Raw genomic sequence first — 15,904 nt, 5'->3', positions numbered from 1 at the left:
TAAATCAAAACTGAATATACTCGTATACTGAATAATCGCAAATGGCAACAACACGTAGATGGAATCGTCAATAAACAATGGCTCAATGAAGACATAATTTTACTTCGAACGTGGTTTATTTCCATCAGCACTTGTTAAATCTATTGGAATGAATGAAAAATAGAACCTGAATATGTAGGATAAGGTTTTCAAAATTTTATCTGCCACTATTTTCGTTTTCCAACCCTGAAGTTTTCAGGTGACAGTTCAAGTCGTTGGAAAATAGAAAAATTCACCCCATCGAATCACCGAGCGTTGACCATGAGAAGGGCAACAAATGCTAGTTACCCGGTCAACGGCTATGATACCAACACACCGAGGGAAAAACAGAAGCGAAAAAGGGCCGAAATGAAGCAGAAGAAGAAAGTGGATAGTGAATCCTCAAATATGGATACAAAGACCACTGCCAGTTATTTTAGCCTTTGTATTACGGGACAAATAGTATCTGCCACATTTCCCTTGGGCCCGGATAAGGAATATGTCTTCTGCCGCTATGAATTAGTTGCCGGACCGGATTGGCAATTGGCTTCGGGACCACAACATGGTCTTACACAGTTGGCCACAAATAAACAAAGGCATTTCAATGACCCAATTGTATTCAATATGCCCATTGAGGTGACATACAAGAGTACCAGTCCATTTGGTTGTAAGTAAAGAAGAGTTCAACTAAAGAGTGAGAGAGAGAGATTTATAGTTTCTATAATTTTCAGGGCCTCAGATCCTGGTGAGCGTTTTTGGACGCAGCGGTCTTGGTCGTGAAACATTATTAGGCTATGCACACATACATCTTCCAGTCTTTGGCAGTCATCATCCAGCCGAAGTGCCACCAACACAAATTGCACCCATTCTAATGCCCAAATTGCCAAGCATGCTTGCAGATTTAACCAGTTGGATTTTGCGCCGTGAGCCAGAACTGAAAGATCCTAAAGTCTTGTTAGATAATCTCAAATGCAAGGGTAAGACTTACGATGGGCGCTGATCCGATGTGGATCTATATGTAGTTGTTCGTTGGTTTTTGCAGGCCTTTCCATGGAATCTTACGGCAGCTTAGAGTTCCAAATGCATACTGTGATGCGAGGAGCCCGTAAACTTGGTTACCACTGGCATGTCTGAGATGTTGTGCTAATAAAACGTGAAATTGTTGAAGCGGGAAAGCGTTTGTCTTAATCTAATTGGTCAGCACGGCGTTTGGGGGGGTTGGGTGGATAATGTTTCCTCAAACTTGACCTTGCATTGCCTTGGCCTGGCGCAAGACACATAGGTAAGTAACTGGTAATCCAACACAACAAATTTGCGGCAATCGAAATCCAAGTGCATCCTAATTGGATTAGAGGGCAATTAGACTAAGACAGGCTAGACTCAAGTGTGTGCAACTTGAGGAAGGTATAAAAAGCTCCAAGCAAATGGCCATCGGAGGGCATTCGCGTCCTAAACACGCTATGGACAGGGAATAGTTGCCAGTGATTAAATAGCAGAGAGAGACCCAATCCGAGTACCAACGAAACCACCACCGACTAGAAACGTTCATCATGATCAGTCTGAATCCACCAACTTATGCGCATTTGCGCGATGGCAGCAATCTTAGCCTGGCGGAAAGTGTGCCCGCCGAAATAATGCACATGGTTGATCCGTACTGGTATCAGTGGCCACCCCTGGAGCCCATGTGGTTTGGCATTATTGGCTTTGTGATCTCTATACTAGGAACCATGTCCCTGACTGGAAACTTCATTGTGATGTACATCTTTACCTCGTCCAAGTCATTGCGTACACCGTCTAATATGTTTGTGGTTAATCTGGCTTTCTCCGATTTCATGATGATGTTCACCATGTTCCCGCCGGTGGTACTCAATGGTTTCTACGGCACCTGGATCATGGGTCCATTCCTGTGCGAGTTATATGGAATGTTTGGCTCGCTCTTTGGCTGCGTATCCATATGGTCAATGACTCTGATTGCCTACGATCGGTACTGTGTCATTGTGAAAGGAATGGCCCGGAAACCTTTGACGGTAACGGCGGCAGTGTTGCGACTTCTAGTCGTTTGGATAATTTGCGGAACTTGGGCTCTGTTGCCGCTCTTTGGATGGAATCGTTATGTTCCAGAGGGTAATATGACGGCCTGTGGCACTGATTACTTTGCCAAGGATTGGTGGAATCGATCCTACATCATTGTGTACTCTTTCTGGGTATATCTAACGCCTCTGTTGACCATTATTTTCTCCTACTGGCACATCATGAAGGTAAGCCAACTTTAGCTCAAGGAATTAAAAGTGGAATGTTTAAAGTTGTCCGTTGATAGGCGGTGGCAGCTCACGAAAAGGCAATGCGGGAGCAGGCCAAGAAGATGAATGTGGCATCGCTGCGGAATAGTGAGGCAGACAAGAGCAAGGCCATTGAGATTAAGTTGGCCAAAGTGGCTCTAACCACCATCTCATTGTGGTTCTTTGCATGGACACCCTATACCATTATCAATTATGCTGGAATCTTTGAGTCCATGCACTTGAGTCCATTGAGCACCATTTGTGGATCGGTCTTTGCCAAGGCCAATGCGGTATGCAATCCCATTGTCTATGGCCTGAGGTAAGAGAATGTGTCTTAACAAGACCAACAAATCTCATCCCACTCCATTTTTCTAGCCATCCCAAGTACAAGCAAGTGCTTAAAGAGAAGATGCCCTGCCTGGCCTGTGGCAAGGATGAATTTGCCTCAGATTCACGGACTCAGGCCACCGCCGAGATCAGCGAATCCCAGGCTTAAATTTCAATAAAACCAAAGACGACGACTGCAGCAGAAGAAGGAAGACTTACAACAACAATTTTGCATATAAAAAGCTCCCAAGAAAATGCCTCAAAAAAAGTTAGCAATGTTTAAAAATATCAAAAAAAAAAAAAATTAATAATGAAAACTGCAACTGATAGAAAATCAGAACATATATCCAGAGTTTGAAATATTTTTTGCTTATGGTTACCAGAATGCTTCATCAAGCACATTGCCCCAAAAGACTAACTTTTGATTTTATTCGAAAAATTAACATTTCACACATTTTGCAACATTGTCATCAGATTCAGGATCGGGTTTGGTTAGGGGGGATCATTGTCAGAGTAATTCGGTCTAGCCATAGTAAGTTTGTAAGCCGAGATCTATGAGTGTGCCATTATTTCGCCTCTCTCGCAACTCCTGGGTGAATAGGGCTCGTCCTTGGAGTAAAATGAAGTCGATTAGCCGTCGATCTGAACTCTGGCGCAAAGCATCGGGATCCGTGCGCTTTCGCAAATAATTAAAACAACATGTTCTAAGAAAAATTCAACTAAATTAAGACATTGTATAAAACGGTTTTGTTGGTTTCACTTACCGAAAATGTTTTGTGCCACAGGCACTGGCACACTCCTTGCCGCAGGAATCGCATGGAATGGCATTGCAGTTGGTCATGCACATTAACCAGATGCCTGAAAAGATCACTCAATAGCTTCCCAATCTCAATCCAAGCGTTTTTGTTACTTACATATCAAGATGATGTTGAAATGAGCCTGCCACTGTGCCATTTTGTGCCTCTACTCGGTGGTTCAAGTTCTCTTAATAATTATCCCAGCTCATGGGAGCTTTTTTGTGGTTGATTGGCTGGTCCTCCTAGCTCTCTGGCATCAGCAACTGAAAAGACCGACCATTTCTGTTGCTGGTCCTTTATATGACCAGGATAAACACACACACACACACACACCCACACACAAACAACCCGTAAATGTAATATTCAAAGTGCTCATCCAAGCAGTAAGTAAAGTAACCAAAGAGATTCATCCAACTATGTGGACATGCACTGCATAATAAATATACCCAAACGCACGCACAATTGCAGCTTGCGCAACAAGTTTATGTGAAGCATATTCTTAAGACTGGTGGAAGGTGTTAGCATGAAGTGGTTGGTCGGTCCATTCCAACCAACCACCCACCCACAATCAAAACATTTTGTCCAGGCAGGCTATAAAAAGTTTTTAATCTGTGACAAGTTATGCATATGAAAGACATCAAGATGCGGCAATATTCTTGAATTTTGACCATGTCTGATTTTGGTGTTAGAAGAGAATGCCCTAATTTTAATTTGGACGCATTGGAACATTGAAAAGTTTTGTTTTGTTTTTTAAAGATTACTAAAAAATCTGTTAAACAAAACTAAAGTCTGCAAATGTTTATATTTTTCTTTTTAAAACATATTAAATGCAGTTAAAATATGATTGGACTCTGTATTTTAAATGCTGTCGTTTTTTATACGTTTGGCTTTGGAATCGTAAATTATTTGAAAATTCGGCGCCTTTGCACTTGTAAAGATGGCAATGCTGTCTTTTTCATTAAAGAGTAATTGCTCTTCATTGGCTCTTTTTGAGCAAATGTTAATTAACAGCAATTTTCTTTTATTACCATGTTATTTAACAGCGCCGATTTGATTACCAGCTGTTGATTTGATAAAAAACTTAATATATGTATAAAGTATCAATTATGTGGGAGCCGCCACGACTAAGCACATCCTTGCGAGCCAAGACTGAACTGGAGGCTAGAACTCGTCTATTCAGTCGTAAGAAACATGTAAGAACGGCTGCCTCCACACCAGCAAATGGTCACGATCAGGCGTAAGTAGATTTGCACTGGTGGCAATAGATGTGCTTTCCCCCATTAGAAAAGTATTTCACCATTCAACGTATTGTAGGACTGGAGGGCAAACTATAGCAAAGCTGTTGGCCCACATGCCGCCTGGAAAACAACCGGAGGCAAAGGTTCATCTTCACAAACTGCGAAATCTGGTGCAAGAGTGCATGGGCTATGAGGAGCAGCCGCAGGTGGTGGAACATGCGGCTCTTTACTTGTTTTGGCTACTGCTAGAGCAACGCGTTATGTTGGTGGCTACCACCAGTCGATTGCATAGCATGTTTGGTCAAACCTTCGATCGGAAGAAAACTCAGATACACGAAAGCATACTGGCCATTGCCGATTCCCTGGATGAGCACGAGCGAGAGCAACTTAAACGCTGGCAGCATTCATTGCGAAAGGGCTCAAATGAACGGCCTTTGTGGGGAGAACATATTCGGGTTAGCTGCACGCCAGCCGAATTCGTTAACATCGGCTTACTGACCAATCTCTCGCCCGATGCTTTGCTGAAGAATCGCACCGTAAAGAAATTCTCCATGAAGTTCAAAAGCAAATCTGCTTCCACGAATGAAAACAAGGGTACGAATGGCGTTAAGCTAAGCGCCGAACTGCAGTCCTTACTTGACATATCTGAGAAACTGGATGATGAACATCTCCTGACTCGCATAGGTGACATTTTAAGCTCTAAGCGCAGCAACGATGAGCTACAGAACGAATTAATGGAACTGCTAGGGTTCGAACACTTTGAATTAGTTGGAAAATTGCTGCAGGAACGAGCCAAGCTTTCCCTTCAGTTAGAACAATATGCCAATCGATCGCGTCGACTAAAAGAGGTGAAGCAGAAACGCCTCAAAACAAATGCCAGCAGTGGTAAAGACGAGAAGCGACCCACTGTGGCCAGCGCTGTAGTGGTGCAATCAGCCCAGGAGAAGCAGCTAAGTAAACAGCAGCGCCGTGAAGAGAAGAAACTGCAGCGTATTATGCGCAGCATCAAGGATGACTCACAGGAAGATGCAGGCTGTGCAGTGGCCGTCTCTGCCCAGCAATTGCGGATGCAATATCAACGTAAATTGCTGGAAGCAGCACAAAAAGAACCTCTACTGCTCACCACAAAAACTGTAAAAGCAGAATATCGCCAATCCGCACCCATCACGTATCCGTATGTCTTCGATAGCCAGCTGGCGGCCAAACAACATGCCGGATTCATTGGTGGTAGCCGCATTACCCTTCCAGACAACGCGACCCGCATTGACAACAAACAGTGGGAGGAGGTGAGAATTCCGGCCAGCGATCCTCCGCCACTTGCTGTCGGAAATGAACGCATTCAAATATCGAGTCTTGATGATATCGGTCAGTTGGCATTTGCCAATTGCAAGGAACTTAATCGCATCCAGTCGGTTGTGTATCCTGTGGCCTACCATAGCAATGAGAATATGTTGGTCTGTGCACCAACAGGAGCGGGCAAGACTAATGTGGCCATGTTGAGTATTGTCCATACTATCCGGTGCCATCTAGAGCAGGGTCTAATCAATAGGGACGAGTTTAAGATCGTCTACATTGCACCCATGAAGGCATTGGCTTCCGAAATGGTTGAGAACTTTTCCAAACGATTAAAGGCCCTCCAGATTGTGGTGCGTGAGCTGACGGGTGATATGCAGCTGACAAAAGCGGAGATGGCGGCCACTCAAATTCTCGTGACGACGCCAGAAAAGTGGGATGTGGTCACTCGAAAAGGTAGCTATATTAAAATTATATTTAGAGATCAATTTGTCAAGTCTTTTATTTCCAGGAAGCGGCGACATTGCTTTAATTAATCTCGTCAAGCTGCTTATCATTGATGAAGTGCATCTGTTGCATGGAGAACGTGGTCCTGTGGTTGAAGCTCTTGTGGCACGTACTCTCCGACTGGTGGAATCCTCACAGTCGATGATCCGCATTGTGGGACTCTCCGCTACTCTGCCCAACTATATCGATGTGGCGCATTTCTTGCGAGTCAATCCCATGAAGGGTCTCTTCTACTTTGACTCTCGTTTCCGCCCCGTTCCTCTGAACACAAACTTCATTGGCATCAAGTCGGTAAAGCCTCTGCAGCAGATTGCCGACATGGATCAGTGTTGCTACCAGAAATGCCTAGCCATGGTGCAGCAGGGTCATCAGGTAATGGTCTTTGTCCATGCTCGTAATGCCACTGTGCGGACGGCGAATGTTATACGAGAGCTGGCCCAGCAGAATAATACTAGTGCCGCTTTTCTGCCCACTGACTCGAATGCTCATGGCCTGGCCACGCGTTCAATACAGAAGAGCCGGAACAAGCAGCTTGTGGAACTCTTTAGTTGTGGCCTGGCCATGCATCATGCTGGCATGTTGCGGGCCGACCGCCAAATGGTGGAGAAATACTTTATCGAGGGTCACATCTCGGTGCTCGTCTGCACGGCCACATTGGCTTGGGGTGTCAATTTGCCTGCCCATGCAGTAATCATTCGGGGCACAGACATCTATGATGCCAAGCATGGTAGTTTCGTAGATCTGGGCATATTGGATGTACTGCAAATCTTTGGACGAGCTGGTCGACCGCAATTCGACAAGAGCGGAGTGGGTACCATTATTACAACGTACGACAAATTAAATCACTATCTGTCCCTGCTGACCAATCAATTCCCGATCGAATCAAACTTTGTGCAATGTCTGTCAGATAATCTGAATGCAGAGATTGGACTGGGAACCATATCAAATGTGGAAGAGGCCATTGAATGGTTGAGCTACACGTAAGCAAGGGGAAGGATAACTTTGTGGTCGATTTGTTTAATCCTTGGACTCTCTTCTAGGTATCTGTTTGTACGTATGCGCATTAATCCCCATGTCTATGGCATCGAGTATGCCGAACTGCAAAAGGATCCTACCCTAGAGGCACGTCGACGAGCTCTTATAATGAGTGCTTCGATGAATTTGGACAAGGCCAAAATGATGAGATTCAATCAACGAACCATGGACATGAATATCACCGATCTTGGACGTACTGCTTCGCATTTCTATATCAAATACGACACGGTGGAAACGTTTAACGAGCTGATGAAACCGATTATGAACGAAGCCGAAATTCTGGCCATGATATCGCAGGCTCAAGAGTTCCAACAGTTGAAGGTTCGTGACGATGAACTCGAAGAGCTGGACGAACTGAGAAGCTACTATTGCAAAGTAAAACCGTTTGGAGGTAGTGAAAATGTGTGCGGAAAAGTCAATATCCTAATTCAGACATACCTCTCCAATGGATATGTGAAATCCTTTTCATTGAGCTCGGACATGTCGTACATCACACAGAATATTGGCCGTATAACCCGCGCTCTCTTCTCCATTGTACTGCGTCAGAATAATGCCATTCTGGCCGGTCGCATGCTGCAGCTCTGCAAGATGATCGAAAGAAGACAATGGGACTTGGACAGCCATTTACGCCAGTTCCCAGCCATCAATGTGGAGACCATAGACAAGTTGGAGCGACGCGGCCTGAGTGTTTACCGACTAAGAGATATGGAGCAACGCGAACTAAAGGAATGGCTGCGGAGTGATCGTTATGCCGAACTGGTGATAAGATCAGCTCAGGAGTTACCTTTGTTGGAGATAGAGGCTAGTCTGCAACCCATTACACGCACAGTTCTTCGAATCAAAGTGGATATCTGGGCAAATTTCACTTGGAATGATCGCGTTCATGGAAAGACAAGTCAAAGTTTCTGGCTTTGGATAGAGGATCCCGAGTCCAATTATATATACCACTCAGAACTGTTTCAGATAAGTCGCAAGGCTGTGTTTAGTGGCCAGGCCCAACAATTGGTTATGACTATACCACTGAAGGAGCCCCTGCCACCACAGTACTATATAAGAGCAACTAGTGACAGCTGGTTGGGCAGCACCACATGCATTCCATTATCTTTCCAGCATTTGGTTTTGCCCGAACATCATCCTCCGCTTACGGAGCTGCTGCCCTTGCGCCCGCTGCCAGTGACAACTCTGAAGAATGCTCTCTACGAGTCTCTCTACAAGTTCACCCACTTTAATCCCATTCAGACGCAGATCTTTCATTGTCTTTACCACACGGATAACAATGTCTTACTAGGAGCACCAACAGGCAGTGGCAAGACAATTGTGGCAGAGATTGCCATTTTTCGAGCTCTCAATAAGGAGCCCAAATCCAAGGTAGTCTACATAGCTCCACTTAAGGCATTGGTAAAGGAACGCATTGCCGATTGGCAGCAAAGATTTGAAAGATCGAAGTTGGGACTGAAAGTGGTGGAACTGACAGGTGACGTAACACCGGATATTCAGGCCATACGGGAATCTCAGCTTATTGTCACCACGCCAGAGAAATGGGATGGTATTAGTCGATCGTGGCAGACGCGTGAATATGTCCAGCATGTATCCTTGATCGTAATCGATGAGATCCATTTGCTTGGTGAAGACCGAGGCCCGGTCATCGAAGTTATCGTCTCCCGCACAAATTTCATCAGATCGCATACGGGTCGCGCCATTCGCATTGTCGGTCTGTCTACGGCTCTAGCCAATGCCCAGGATCTGGCCAATTGGCTTGGTATAACTCGCATGGGGCTGTACAACTTCAAGCCCTCAGTGCGTCCTGTGCCGCTGCAAGTCCATATAAATGGTTTTCCAGGCAAACACTACTGCCCACGAATGGCCACCATGAACCGACCAACATTCCAGGCCATACGTACCTATTCACCCTGCGAGCCAACCATTGTGTTTGTCTCCTCACGTAGACAGACTCGGCTCACGGCTCTAGATCTGATCACCTTTGTGGCCGGTGATGCTAATCCCAAACAGTTCCTTCACATTGACGAAAATGAAATGGAACTTATTCTTCAGAACATTCGAGATCAGAACCTAAAGTTTTGCCTGGCCTTTGGCATTGGTTTGCATCATGCGGGCCTCCAGGAGGCGGATCGCAAATGTGTAGAAGAGCTCTTTCTCAATCGCAAAATTCAGGTGCTAGTTGCCACAGCAACTCTTGCCTGGGGTGTGAATTTACCAGCCCATTTGGTTGTGATAAAGGGCACCGAATATTTCGATGGCAAGGTCAAGAAGTATGTGGACATGCCCATAACAGATGTCCTACAAATGATGGGTCGAGCAGGACGGCCGCAGTTCGATAACGAAGGAGTCGCCGTCGTATTGGTCCACGATGAAAAAAAGAATTTCTACAAGAAGTTTCTCTACGATCCGTTTCCTGTGGAATCCAGTTTATTGGGCGTTCTTCCTGAGCACATTAACGCTGAGATTGTTGCTGGCACTGTTCAGACCAAACAGGCAGCTCTCGACTATCTCACATGGACATATTTCTTCAGGAGACTCTTACGCAATCCATCCTACTATCAGTTGGAAGGCGTGGAGCCTGAGAATGTCAATGCCTTTATGTCCAATCTTGTGGAGCGTGTAGTTTACGAACTTGCAGAAGCCGCCTGCCTGGTGGAACGTGATGGATATTTGGTGCCAACATTCTTGGGACGCATTAGCTCCTTTTACTATCTCTCCTACCGCACGATGAAACATTTCCTGGATGATTTGCAACCAGGCATGAACACCAAGGACGTTCTCTTGGCCATAGCTGACTCATATGAGTTCGATCAGCAGCCCGTGCGTCACAATGAGGACAAGTACAACGAGCAAATGGCTGAGACGAGTCGATATAGGCCGCCATCATCCACTTGGGATTCGCCGTACACGAAAACATTCCTTCTGCTGCAAGCTCACTTTGCCCGGCAGTCGCTGCCCAACTCAGACTATCTAACTGACACAAAATCTGCCCTAGACAATGCCACCCGTGTGATGCAGGCCATGGTTGACTATACTGCTGAAAGGGGTTGGCTATCGACAACTCTAATAGTCCAACAGCTTATGCAATCCGTGATCCAGGCTCGTTGGTTTGATGCCAGCGAATTTCTCACCTTACCAGGCGTAACAGAGAATAATTTGGATGCTTTCCTCGACATTCCGCATGAGAATTATGACTACTTAACATTGCCCGTGCTTAAAGAATTGTGCCGAAATGATTACGAAGTAATAGCCAGCCCACTTCGAGATCGATTTGAGGAGCACGAAATTGAGCAAATGTACAGGGTAAGTAATTGCCTTCCATAAACGATTCCATTGCTAAAACAATTGTAAATCTCTTTAGGTGATTCAAGACCTGCCCGAAATGTCTGTGCAAATTTCAGTAGAAGGTCGATTTATGGAAGAAGACTACGCCAAGCGACCTCTAAGTCTCGAAGTGGGATCAAAGGCCGTATGGATGCCATTGCATGCTAATGAGGATTATGTTCTGTCCATAGACATGCAGCGACTAAATGTGACCGGAAAGCGACGTGCACCCGGACAGCCCTTCACCGTGCACTGCCCCAAATATCCGAAACCCAAAAATGAGGCTTGGTTCCTTACCCTCGGCTCACAGTCAAGCGATGAATTATTGGCCATGAAACGGGTCACCGTTCGAGGAATGCGATCCGCCAATCGTATATCCTTCCAAGCCACACCCAAGCGCGGGCGCTTACAGCTAACTTTGTATTTAATGTCCGATTGCCTGATCGGCTTTGATCAGCAATATGATCTTCATTTTGAGATTATCGATGCCAAGACAATTTAAGACGATCTTCCGCAAACTCTTGTAACTCTGACTCTGACTCTGTAACTAGCTAATCATCTATGTATGTGTGTATTTATCATGTGATCCTCTGTATATAAGTTTAAACATTACCATTATATAGATAGCTTTTCTAAAAACCTACAACTATCATTTAATCACGCACATAAATCTGAATCAAAGAGCATTCACCGTTTTTCCTCAATTCTACTTTCCCTTGATTTTTTTTCCTCTTTCACCACTTAAGGCTTTACGTTAATTCTTTTGATGAGTTCCTCAACTGCATTGTTTAATGAAATATCGAATTTATCGACAATCAAAGTGTGAAACAAATATTTATTTAAAAGCGCACTCCTACAACTAATTTCGTCAGAATAGAAATATCCATTTCAGTAGTAAGAAGCTATATAGAAAATAAAGTCTGACATTAAATGCCATGAAAATTAATTGGAGAACACATATAAATTGATGCTTAGTAATGACGTTATTCTACATGCTTTGTAGGTTTTTCTAAACTAGTTTCAATACTAATTACCTAAAATAAAGAATTCATGCCAATATATAGAAAAGAGACTCATTTTCAAATGCCTCTTACGTTATTTCTCATTATAACAAAAACTCATATTTACGCTCTTGACGCATTCCATATCTGCTTCGACTCTCTCTCTCTCCCCATATGCTTTATCGCAGCTAAAGAGAGACCGATTTTAGCGGTGATACTATGAAAGAGCCGGTCAGAATCATGAAATCGTAGTGTATAAAGCGAGCAGGCAACGATTCCATTGTTTACACCAAATTCAACATTCGCGACGTTAAGAAGTCGATTGATCGGTAGATTGTGAGCTATGTTAACTTTTATTGTGCTAGTGGGCTCCCTTTTGGGGCTAGGTTGGTTCTATTTGAAGCATATCTATTCATATTGGGAACGTATTGGCTTTCCTTATGATAAGAACACTGCCATACCATTCGGTTGCCTAACTCCAGTATGGCAGATGAAGCAGAGCATGGGCTTGGCCATTCATGAAGTGTACAAGAACAGCAAAGAGCGCTTTTTGGGCGTATACCTGCTCTTCCGTCCAGCGGTTCTAGTGCGGGATGCTGAGCTAGCACGCCGTGTAATGGCTCAAGATTTCTCCAGTTTCCACGATCGTGGAATCTATGTGGATGAGGAGAAGAATCCATTGTCTGGCTCAATATTTGCGTTGCGTGGCCAAAATTGGCGATCAATGCGTCACAAGTTGTCACCGTGTTTCACATCGGGCAAGCTAAAAGCCATGTTCCATGTGTCCGAGGATATTGCCGATAAGATGGTCGCCCATCTGGATAAGAAGATGCCCCTAGAGGGCTCCGTTGAAGTCGATGTCAAGAGCGTTATGCAAACCTATGCCATTGATATTATTGGCTCGGTAATCTTTGGGCTGGATATCAATAGCTATGAGCATCCCGATAACAAATTCAGGACATTGGTTACCTTGGCGCGTGGCGACACTCGTTTCACTGCCGTCTTTGGCATGATGATTTTCCTGGTGCCATCGTAAGTGTTCCCATATACTTTTCCAATTGTAATTCCTTGAAAATTTATTAATTTTTCCTGCAGCGTTGCCAAGTTCCTGTTCTCCCTGGGCTTCGAAAACAAAGTGGGCCTCGCCATGATGGAGATTGTTAAGGAAACGATTGAGAATCGAGAGAAACATGGCATTGTACGCAAGGACATGCTGCAATTGCTTATGCAACTTAGGAACACAGGTCGAATTGAAGAGGATGATGAGAAAAGCTGGAACATACAGACCTCGGAAACAGGTTAGATTGTGAATAACCGTACGCATATTTAGGTCTCATTCATAATTATCATTTTGTTTCATCTTCTAGGACAACTTCAAGGCGTTTCATTGGAAGCCATTACGGCTCAAGCCTTTATATTTTATATAGCCGGTCAAGAGACCACGGGATCTACAGTTGCCTTTACGCTTTACGAGCTAGCCCAGTATCCGGAACTGCTAAAGCGCCTTCAAACTGAGGTGGACGAAACTCTTAAACAGAACGACGGCAAAATCACTTACGATGCCTTGCAGAAAATGGAATTCCTAGATCTCTGTGTACAAGAAATTATGCGCTTATATCCTGGCTTGCCATTGCTCAATCGGGAATGTACCCAAGACTATGCCATACCCGATAGCAATCATATTATCCGTAAGGGCACACCCGTAGTAATCTCATTGTATGGCATTCATCATGATCCCGAGAATTTCCCCAATCCCGAGGTGTTTGATCCCGATCGCTTCAAGGAGGAGAATCGCAATTATAATCCCACAGCGTTTATGCCATTTGGCGAAGGGCCACGAATCTGTATTGCCCAGCGTATGGGTCGTGTGAATGCCAAATTGGCCATTGTCAAAGTGCTACAAAATTTCAATGTCGAGATCATGAGCAAACGAAAGATTGAATTCGAGCCCAGTGGCATAGCCCTTTTGCCCAAGAGTGGAGTCAAAGTGCGACTCTCTAAACGTACTAAAAATTGATTTGGTGGTGAAATATATACAATTGTGAAATTTCAGTGCATTCAATCAGTATCGCGTAATTCATTTGATTACGATAATAGTTAAGCCTTAGAGTATTCCGATAAGGAGCCCCAAATATGTAGAGTCTATGGTGTTTTTTTTTTGTCGTTTTTTCCTATACATTGCTTGCAAATGTTGTTGTATCTTTCGCATTAGACATTAATATTTTATATATACTTATATACAAAATAAGATAACAAACTAAGGTTTTTGCCCTTCATTTATATCGCGGTGGGTGGGTGGTTCTTCTCAGTTTTTTGGGTTGTGGGGGATTTCAGTTGGCCTCTCCTTAGATATTTTCACGGTCCTGTTCCTGCATTTGTTGTTGCTGTTGCAATTGTTGCTGCTGCTGTTGACTCTCCAGCAATTTCTGTTTATTCTTTTGTCTGAATATCTCCTTGCTTGCCTCTTTGATGGCCTCGAAAATTTTAGCTTGCGACATAATCTGCTTTTGGACATTCTCCACAGCTGGTTCGGCATTGATGTCGATCAGATCACTTAGGCCCTCGGACATATACTCATTGTTATAGGGCTTATCGTCAATATCGTTGCGTTTTATTAATGAGAACGGTGGGTATGATGGATACGAGGTTCGTTTGCGTCCACAGCCTATAATGATGATTTGAGTTTTCATTGATTCTTAATGTGTATGAGCAAGTACATAATATATTTCAAATTACCTGTGAAGGCATTGCAAAATGGTCGTTTCTCATATTTCCATTGTATAACACCGCTCAGCTTATGCTAAAGTCAAAAAAAATCGAAATAAGAATGAATTACACAACTAATTAATCTCCAATTAATTAATCTCCCCTAAGGTATCAAGGTAAATTCTTACAAATGCTGGCTGATATTTAACTAAGTAGATTGGAGCATTTTCTTTTCACCACTTCTGTATTAAATTGCCAAAAATATCTTGCTAAATTAAACAGCCCAAAATGTGTTTCAAGTGCATTCTATTTAATATATTTGAATGGCTATGTCATAATAATAAACTGTAACCAATAATTCGCTCGTATCTTATTTCCATATGTCACTTTCACAATCAATAACCCATTAAACATTTTTCCCACCCTTGCAAAACAGAGTCTATCAGTCTTGATCAAGAGTTTGTAATGCATTAAGCACTCATCTTAAATATAACAATGCCAAAATGTGTAAAATATTGTTGTAAGAAACTTCCCTTTCAACTCTTCAAAGATGAGAAAGTGTGCACAGCATTGCTTGAATACTTTTTCTAGGGCATTTGCATATAAGAATGCTTATCGCACTCTAAAATATAGTCATTCACTTACTGGCTAAAACAGATTAGCTAAATTAATAATAAAATCTGATGGGATATTATGGAAACTCCTCACTTATACTCCTTCAAAAATTGTTCAGCCTTTAGCCATTTAATCAAGTACTTTATATTTAATCTTTTAATCATTTGTCGCTTCGAGAGTGTTAGGTTTACTTTTTAAACTCTTTCGCTTAGTTTTTGAATTGCATTTGCACTCACGTTTGATAGGTTATTCACTTCGTTCGTTTGCCTTTCCCTTTCCAATGAGGCACTGCCACAGAGGACAGAGAATAGGAGAAGAGCCAGCCATAGGCATAATTTTGTAGAAATCTTCATTTTTAGTTTGTTTTTGCAGAATTATTGAAACTTAAGGAAAGAATTGACCCGTAACACTTAACGCTCGAAAGGCGATTGAATGCGGAGCGGCCAACGGTCCTCGGTCAACATGTCGGCTACGCAATGTGAGACTTGTTGCTTTCAGGATGTGACAGGACGTCCTACTGAGCTGGCAATGTATTTTGGTGGCCACTTAATAGCTTTTCGTGTTCTTTCCCGACCTAGCCCAGTTACTTGGCACCGCCCCCTCTTCTCGCCCTGATGTGTTGACATTTGCGGTTTGGTCCTTGCCCTTGTCCATATTCAAAGCTTAAAGCATAATTCTTGTAACATTTGGTTAATTGAATTCAAAGGTGATCTCGAAATGCTGGGAATTTTTGTACAGTGTAGCTACAACGACTTTACGTTTCT

The 15,904-nt window shown here is 43.5% G+C and overlaps 6 protein-coding genes across 9 annotated transcripts in view; 4 read left to right on the top strand and 2 right to left on the bottom strand.

Moving 5' to 3' along the window:
* Positions 1-1,193, top strand: part of B9d1 (B9 domain-containing protein 1) — a 42,895-nt gene extending 41,702 nt beyond the window's left edge. For 2 of the 4 annotated variants that reach the window (XM_068300617.1, XM_068300615.1), the window contains exons 2-4: positions 232-685; positions 750-995; positions 1,061-1,193. In XM_068300617.1, the coding sequence (XP_068156718.1) occupies positions 301-685; positions 750-995; positions 1,061-1,152 (723 nt within the window). In that variant the 5' untranslated portion in view covers positions 232-300 and the 3' untranslated portion in view covers positions 1,153-1,193. The remainder of the gene's footprint in view (positions 1-231; positions 686-749; positions 996-1,060) is intronic. The other 2 variants (XM_068300619.1, XM_068300618.1) reach the window with 1 other exon arrangement.
* A 255-nt stretch (positions 1,194-1,448) lies between these two features.
* On the top strand, positions 1,449-2,968 carry Rh6 (Rhodopsin 6). Its single transcript, XM_068300613.1, has 3 exons — positions 1,449-2,276; positions 2,336-2,616; positions 2,673-2,968. Exons 1-3 carry the CDS (start codon positions 1,569-1,571, stop codon positions 2,791-2,793), a joined length of 1,110 nt encoding a protein of 369 aa, XP_068156714.1. The 5' UTR covers positions 1,449-1,568; the 3' UTR covers positions 2,794-2,968.
* Positions 2,969-3,000: 32 nt separating this feature from the next.
* Trissin (trissin) lies at positions 3,001-3,684 on the bottom strand. The gene is made up of 3 exons (XM_068300621.1): positions 3,539-3,684; positions 3,389-3,482; positions 3,001-3,328 (listed from the first exon to the last, which is right to left on the bottom strand). Exons 1-3 carry the CDS (start codon positions 3,576-3,578, stop codon positions 3,148-3,150), a joined length of 315 nt encoding a protein of 104 aa, XP_068156722.1. The 5' UTR covers positions 3,579-3,684; the 3' UTR covers positions 3,001-3,147.
* Positions 3,685-4,489: 805 nt separating this feature from the next.
* Positions 4,490-11,522, top strand: obe (obelus). The gene is made up of 5 exons (XM_068300605.1): positions 4,490-4,658; positions 4,736-6,408; positions 6,464-7,439; positions 7,500-10,797; positions 10,856-11,522. Exons 1-5 carry the CDS (start codon positions 4,510-4,512, stop codon positions 11,318-11,320), a joined length of 6,561 nt encoding a protein of 2,186 aa, XP_068156706.1. The 5' UTR covers positions 4,490-4,509; the 3' UTR covers positions 11,321-11,522.
* A 296-nt stretch (positions 11,523-11,818) lies between these two features.
* Positions 11,819-14,080, top strand: Cyp6d4 (Cytochrome P450 6d4). The gene is made up of 3 exons (XM_068300611.1): positions 11,819-12,851; positions 12,915-13,117; positions 13,187-14,080. The coding sequence occupies exons 1-3, from the start codon at positions 12,163-12,165 to the stop codon at positions 13,834-13,836; spliced, it is 1,542 nt and encodes a 513-aa protein (XP_068156712.1). The 5' UTR covers positions 11,819-12,162; the 3' UTR covers positions 13,837-14,080.
* On the bottom strand, positions 13,976-15,505 carry CCAP (Crustacean cardioactive peptide). The gene is made up of 3 exons (XM_068300620.1): positions 15,377-15,505; positions 14,556-14,619; positions 13,976-14,484 (listed from the first exon to the last, which is right to left on the bottom strand). The coding sequence occupies exons 1-3, from the start codon at positions 15,491-15,493 to the stop codon at positions 14,165-14,167; spliced, it is 501 nt and encodes a 166-aa protein (XP_068156721.1). The 5' UTR covers positions 15,494-15,505; the 3' UTR covers positions 13,976-14,164.
* Positions 15,506-15,904: the final 399 nt, after the last annotated feature.

The sequence above is a fragment of the Drosophila tropicalis genome, unplaced genomic scaffold (assembly GCF_018151085.1).
Source record: "Drosophila tropicalis isolate 14030-0801.00 unplaced genomic scaffold, ASM1815108v1 contig_878, whole genome shotgun sequence".
Taxonomy (NCBI): Eukaryota; Metazoa; Arthropoda; class Insecta; order Diptera; family Drosophilidae; genus Drosophila; species Drosophila tropicalis.
Note: the sequence above shows the minus strand (reverse complement) of the source record. Positions and strands in the feature narration are given on the sequence as shown.

Excerpts from the sequence above, each read along its gene's own strand:
- Trissin (XM_068300621.1), bottom strand. The coding sequence starts at position 3,578 with ATGGCACAGTGGCAGGCTCATTTCAACATCATCTTGATAT. Across the intron at positions 3,483-3,538 it reads TTTCAACATCATCTTGATAT|GCATCTGGTTAATGTGCATG; the intron begins GTAAGTAACAAA and ends TGATCTTTTCAG. Across the intron at positions 3,329-3,388 it reads TGTGGCACAAAACATTTTCG|AACATGTTGTTTTAATTATT; the intron begins GTAAGTGAAACC and ends AATTTTTCTTAG.
- obe (XM_068300605.1), top strand. The coding sequence starts at position 4,510 with ATGTATAAAGTATCAATTATGTGGGAGCCGCCACGACTAAGCACATCC. Across the intron at positions 4,659-4,735 it reads GCAAATGGTCACGATCAGGC|GACTGGAGGGCAAACTATAG; the intron begins GTAAGTAGATTT and ends AACGTATTGTAG. Across the intron at positions 6,409-6,463 it reads GGATGTGGTCACTCGAAAAG|GAAGCGGCGACATTGCTTTA; the intron begins GTAGCTATATTA and ends TTTTATTTCCAG.
- Rh6 (XM_068300613.1), top strand. The coding sequence starts at position 1,569 with ATGATCAGTCTGAATCCACCAACTTATGCGCATTTGCGCGATGGCAGC. Across the intron at positions 2,277-2,335 it reads CCTACTGGCACATCATGAAG|GCGGTGGCAGCTCACGAAAA; the intron begins GTAAGCCAACTT and ends GTCCGTTGATAG. Across the intron at positions 2,617-2,672 it reads CCCATTGTCTATGGCCTGAG|CCATCCCAAGTACAAGCAAG; the intron begins GTAAGAGAATGT and ends CCATTTTTCTAG.
- Cyp6d4 (XM_068300611.1), top strand. The coding sequence starts at position 12,163 with ATGTTAACTTTTATTGTGCTAGTGGGCTCCCTTTTGGGGCTAGGTTGG. Across the intron at positions 12,852-12,914 it reads ATGATTTTCCTGGTGCCATC|CGTTGCCAAGTTCCTGTTCT; the intron begins GTAAGTGTTCCC and ends TTTTTCCTGCAG. Across the intron at positions 13,118-13,186 it reads CATACAGACCTCGGAAACAG|GACAACTTCAAGGCGTTTCA; the intron begins GTTAGATTGTGA and ends TTCATCTTCTAG.
- CCAP (XM_068300620.1), bottom strand. The coding sequence starts at position 15,493 with ATGAAGATTTCTACAAAATTATGCCTATGGCTGGCTCTTCTCCTATTC. Across the intron at positions 14,620-15,376 it reads AAGTGAATAACCTATCAAAC|CATAAGCTGAGCGGTGTTAT; the intron begins GTGAGTGCAAAT and ends TTTTGACTTTAG. Across the intron at positions 14,485-14,555 it reads ATTTTGCAATGCCTTCACAG|GCTGTGGACGCAAACGAACC; the intron begins GTAATTTGAAAT and ends TCATCATTATAG.